This window comes from Peromyscus californicus, unplaced genomic scaffold (assembly GCF_007827085.1).
Source record: "Peromyscus californicus insignis strain IS unplaced genomic scaffold, ASM782708v3 Scaffold_15__1_contigs__length_86483966, whole genome shotgun sequence".
Classification (NCBI taxonomy): domain Eukaryota; kingdom Metazoa; phylum Chordata; class Mammalia; order Rodentia; family Cricetidae; genus Peromyscus; species Peromyscus californicus.
In genome coordinates this window covers 64,108,178-64,113,202 of record NW_026294447.1, presented here as the reverse complement: position 1 = coordinate 64,113,202, position 5,025 = coordinate 64,108,178, and the positions used below count along the sequence as shown (strand labels likewise).

At 39.3% G+C, this 5,025-nt stretch overlaps 1 gene segment (V, D, J or C); it reads left to right on the top strand.

Annotated features, from left to right (window-relative positions):
• The first annotated feature begins 2,318 nt into the window (after positions 1–2,318).
• Positions 2,319–2,779, top strand: LOC128110412 (Ig heavy chain V region 108A-like). The segment is given in 2 exon segments: positions 2,319–2,364; positions 2,448–2,779. Coding segments are annotated over 2 exon segments (378 nt in total).
• The last annotated feature ends 2,246 nt before the right edge of the window (positions 2,780–5,025 follow it).

Genomic DNA, 5,025 nt, shown 5'->3' with positions numbered 1-5,025 from the left:
AGTGGGAACTGCTAGAGCTGGATCCAGCTGTCCTCAGGGAGGAGCCTGCCATTGAGAGGGGCATTGATGATAGTATAGAAACAATTTAAAATCAATCTCTGAAACATCCAGTCAGCAACTCCAGATAACCAAGAGCCATTTCTCCCTGCAGTTGCACTTTGTGAGCACTGAAGTCTCAGGAATCTGTTTCTGCTCCAGGGAGACAGTGCAACTTCAGTGCAAGCCATGACAAACCAACCTGCAGGGGAGCTCATGACCAGCAGGGGGCACAATGGAGTTAAGAATCCCCAGTAGAGAGATGATATGTGTGCAGAGGGGACTCTGTAAACTCTGTGGTTTCCCTTCTTGGGTCTACTAGCTGACCTGCATCTGCTATGATTGACATGTGATGTTTCCATGCTCAAACACAGTAAAGATTCTTGGTTAAACACTTCACAGGTTTATATTTTCTTGTTTATATTGTGCAGTTTTCATTTACTTTTTACATTTTTTTTGAAAAATTTCATGCAGTGTTTTCTGATCACTGATTCCCCTCCCTTACTCCTCCTAGATCTTTCCTATGTCTCTCCTACCCAACTCCCCTCCCTGTCTTTCTCTTTGTAGGAAAGGAAAAGCCAAATACACAAAAAAATTAAAAAGAGAATAAAACCAAACAAAAATAAAACAATAAATACTCTCACACACAAGCATATACAAAATCCTAAAAAGCACAACTCTGACCATGATATACAGGTAAAAGAAAGTGAAACAAAAATGCACAATAATGTGATATGAGAGAAAATATCTATAAAAATACCATTGAGTTCATTTTGTTTTGTGAGAGCCTGGCAAGTAGCTGAGCAGGTAAAGGTGTCTAGTGCCAAGAGTAGCGATATCAGTTTGATTGCTTGGATCCATGTAATAGGACACAAGAATTGAATTCCATAAGTTGTCCTCTGAGAATCACACATATACCTTGTTACATGTGTACTCTGTTCTCACCACTAAAGATAGCATAACAATTTTTAAAACTATTAAATGGATGGAGAGAAACTCCTGAGGACACACACCAAGCTGTGGATCTATTGGAATTTGATGATGGATGAGGAAAATATAATCAATTTTCTTTGGAAGGTTTCTGGAGGTTTCCTATGTACTAGTGAATGACCCCACCTATGTGTATACAGGTAGCACTAATTGGACTCAATGTGTTATTAGTTTATGAAACAAAAGAGATCATGAAGTTGGGAGAGAGATTTATTGGAAGGTCCCATGGGGAACCAGTGGGGCATAGTGGGTGTACATATGATCATAATGTATTTTATACATGGATTATAATTTCAAAAAATATAAATTGTGAAAGGTAAAAATAACAATTTATATTTAGAAATTTTAGACATGTATATTTTGTACACTGTGTATATTTCCCCCATAATCCCTAACCTTATTTTTACTTACTCTTCCTTTACCTTATTTTACTAAACAATTTCACAAATACATCATTATATATTAGCATTCATAGTTGTATGAAAGTATGGAATGTCTAAAAACTACTAATGAGAGTATCATTTAATGTCTGTGTTTCTGGGTTTCTCTTAATACCTTTATCTCTCATTGCATCCAATATTCTATAACTGATGTAAGTTCCATATTCCTGGCAGATGAAAAACTTCTGTTGTGCTGTTTACATAAACATGTCTTCATGGTGAAATCCTCTGTTGACAGACACATAGTTAATTTCCATAATTTAGTTATTGTGTTGTTGCAATCATCATTGCTGTTCATCTACATCCGAAGTGTGTTTACTTTTGGTCATTTGAGTGAGTTTCTCAGTACATAATCTTTTGGTAAGGCAAATATTAACTGCATATATCTGAAAGGAGTCTGCAAATTTCAGACTTTTAGGTTTTAAATTTCCCATCACTGTCATCATCATCATCATCATCATCATCATCATCATCATTCTCATCATCATCATCACAACCACCTCCTGTAAATAAATCTGACAACCTGGTTACAAAGTGAAGCAATTGTCTCAGGCTTGAAATCTACTGAGAGGTCAGGTCCTGCTGTTACAATCTCAGCATCTGTACAGGGCTCATGGAAAGATCGTGTTATGCATTTCCTGAGAGAGGATTCAGACTTGGTCCTCAGCATCTTGCTGTCTGATCCAGGAGTCCTCTACCTCCTCTAGCAGGAGTAGGTACTTATATAAGACGTACCCTACTCATGAATATGCAAATTACTGAGTTATGGTGGTAAATACTGGAATATCTACAACCCATAACAGCATATGACCAGTGTCCTCTCCACAGTCACTGAGCACACAAGACCTCACCATGGGATGGAGCTGGATCATTCTCTTCCTCCTGTCAGTAACTACAGGTAAGGGGCTTTCCAGTTCCAAACCTGAAGAAGGAACAGGGTCTGAGGTGACAATGACATCCACTCTGTCTTTTTCTCCACAGGTGTCCACTCCCAGGTCCAGCTGCAGCAGTCTGGTCCTGAGCTGGTGAGGACTGGTTCCTCTGTGAAGTTGTCCTGCAAGGCTTCTGGCTACACCTTCACTAATGAATATATGCACTGGGTGAGGCAGAGGCCTGGACAGGGCCTGGAGTGGATTGGATGGATTTATCCTGGAAATGGTAATTCTGGCTCTGCTCAGAACTTCCAGGGGAAAGCAACACTGACTGTAGACAAATCCTCCAGCACAGCCTACATGGATCTCAGCAGCCTGACATCTGCGGACTCTGCGGTCTATTACTGTGCAAGAAACACAGTGTTGCAACCCACATCCTGAGTGTGTCAGAAACCCTGGGGGAGCAGGAAGCTGCCCTGGGACTGAGATGACAGAGAAGATTAGACTGGAATCTTCCTCAAAAATAATCATTCTGAGTGTCCCTTTGCCTGTCATTTCAGTCTTATAGGGTCTTTGTCAACTTTTCAAAAGGGAAAATACTGGGAGTAAAGTAATGTTGATTCATGATGCCCCGGCTGTTTACCAGTGACCATTGATAGGATTCCTTTTTAATAAAGTAAAGTAGGACAAACTTTGGCTATACATGACACTATAAATATCTCTTAAATCTAAGGGATGGGAACTGTTGGTGGAGTAGCTGGGAATAAGCTATAATATGAGTCAGGCCAGTAAAACACAAGTCAACAGCATGTGCACAAACAAAGCCCCTTTCATAGTGCAATTTGGTTTCCCTAAAACAAGCAAAGGCAGTTTGTTGGAAGGGGTCCCAATAGATTTCGGGGTTAGTGCTTTAACTTTTTCTATGAAATCCAATTTTATATCTTTAGTTATTGATACACATGATCCTGAATTCTTTTTGGAAATAATAATCAAATCTCTTACTGTATTAGGATTAGGGATGGAGCTGACTGTCATGTGGAGTCCCCATGGTGTGGAGTCTGCTACTTTGGCAACAAGCTGGGCTCCTGCTCAGATAGCACTGGGGAAAGAGCAGCGGATGCCAAGCTGGGAATGTAGAGGCCTGATCCTGACATCAGCAGTACTGGGTGCTCATTCCCCTGTTTCCTGAAATTAGATTCTCTTTGTCACCACTATTCACACAGACTGCACCAGTGAAAATGGTGTATATTACATTGTGCAGGTATTTTTAGAGGGAGGTTTACCATACTGAGGATGACCAGCAACTTTTAGTTTATATTATTTTTGTAAATGGTCCATTCCCTGTACATCTGAGACACATATGAGGCCATAATAACACGTGCAGAATTTGAGGCTTATGCTCCTCTGTGCCATCATTTTGGCATGCTTTTATAAATAAGCAATAGTATGAGAGGTATTAGCAACCATAGAATGAAACTTTTTCAGTTAAAATTTGCGTTTTGATAAGCAGATGAAAGAGATAAGGTAGAAGCAGCTTCTTTACTATCTGCCTGCTGCTCTGTAGCTTGTTGCAGGTGAGGGACAAAGTTACAAATGGCTCTGTAGATTTCTTTGTATAGTGTGAAATATGTCTGTGGAAGTATTATTATTATTATTATCAGGAGCTTTATTCCAAGCCATTATAGCAGCATGGCTGGTTTGGCTGTTAACAACTTGAGATCCTGCAAGCAATTGGGCCACTGATTGGAAGATTCCTTTTCTGATAATTTGATGATAAGTCATGTTTATAGCAGTCCTTGTCTTTGGTTATGTCCTAGCAGTGGACAGGCAATCGTCCATTCATTACTGAAGTCACTGACTAAACTGAGAGGTGGGAATTATTTTCATAAGGGCTTGTCAGCCTAAGGGTATTATTTCAGACATATTTGTGAAAATGTCTATTACTCCTATATGAAATGACTCTCAGCCCCATTTTCTATAACATTATTTTGGAGGTCTTCCGATATGGAGAATGGAGGATTGGTTCATGGGCAGGATTCTTCATACTTCTCTAATGACAGGAAACACAGTAATTGTCCTGCCTGGAAACACTTTGAGGCCTTTTGTGGGTAAGGATCAATTAATATATTGACATCCTGAAAGGACATATGAAGAGAAGATGCAAGAAGTTTAGTAAGAAGACATTATAATCTGAGACTTCCTTTTGCTTTGATGAGACTAACCAACTATCCTAAGCTGGTTCCACAAGATTAATTGTTTTAATGTAACTGGTCTCATAGAGCAGCACAACTTACCACCATTTTTTCTACAAAATTCTGAATGAGTCTTATGGTTGCTACCCCATGGATGTTTCTTAGTAACAGTCAGTAATTGAAGAGTTTATCTTAATTATGATTTGGCTCCAATTCATTTATTTAAGTTTTGTAATTGGTTTGAACTCATTGATAATAAACACAGATTCATCAATCGTGTTTCTACATCACATTAAGGAAATTTCCCTTGAAGTATTTCCCTTGAAGTCATTTAACCAAGAGGAAGCCCAGATTTGATTCCCTACTTGATATTGCCTGTGTTATCTTCTGATGTCCCAGTTGTAGGAGGAGTCTGAATCTCTGTGTCTATCTCCATCTCTTGTTCTTCATCTCTCCCTGTCTTCCTGTGACTCTGTCTCTCTCTGTGTCTCTGTT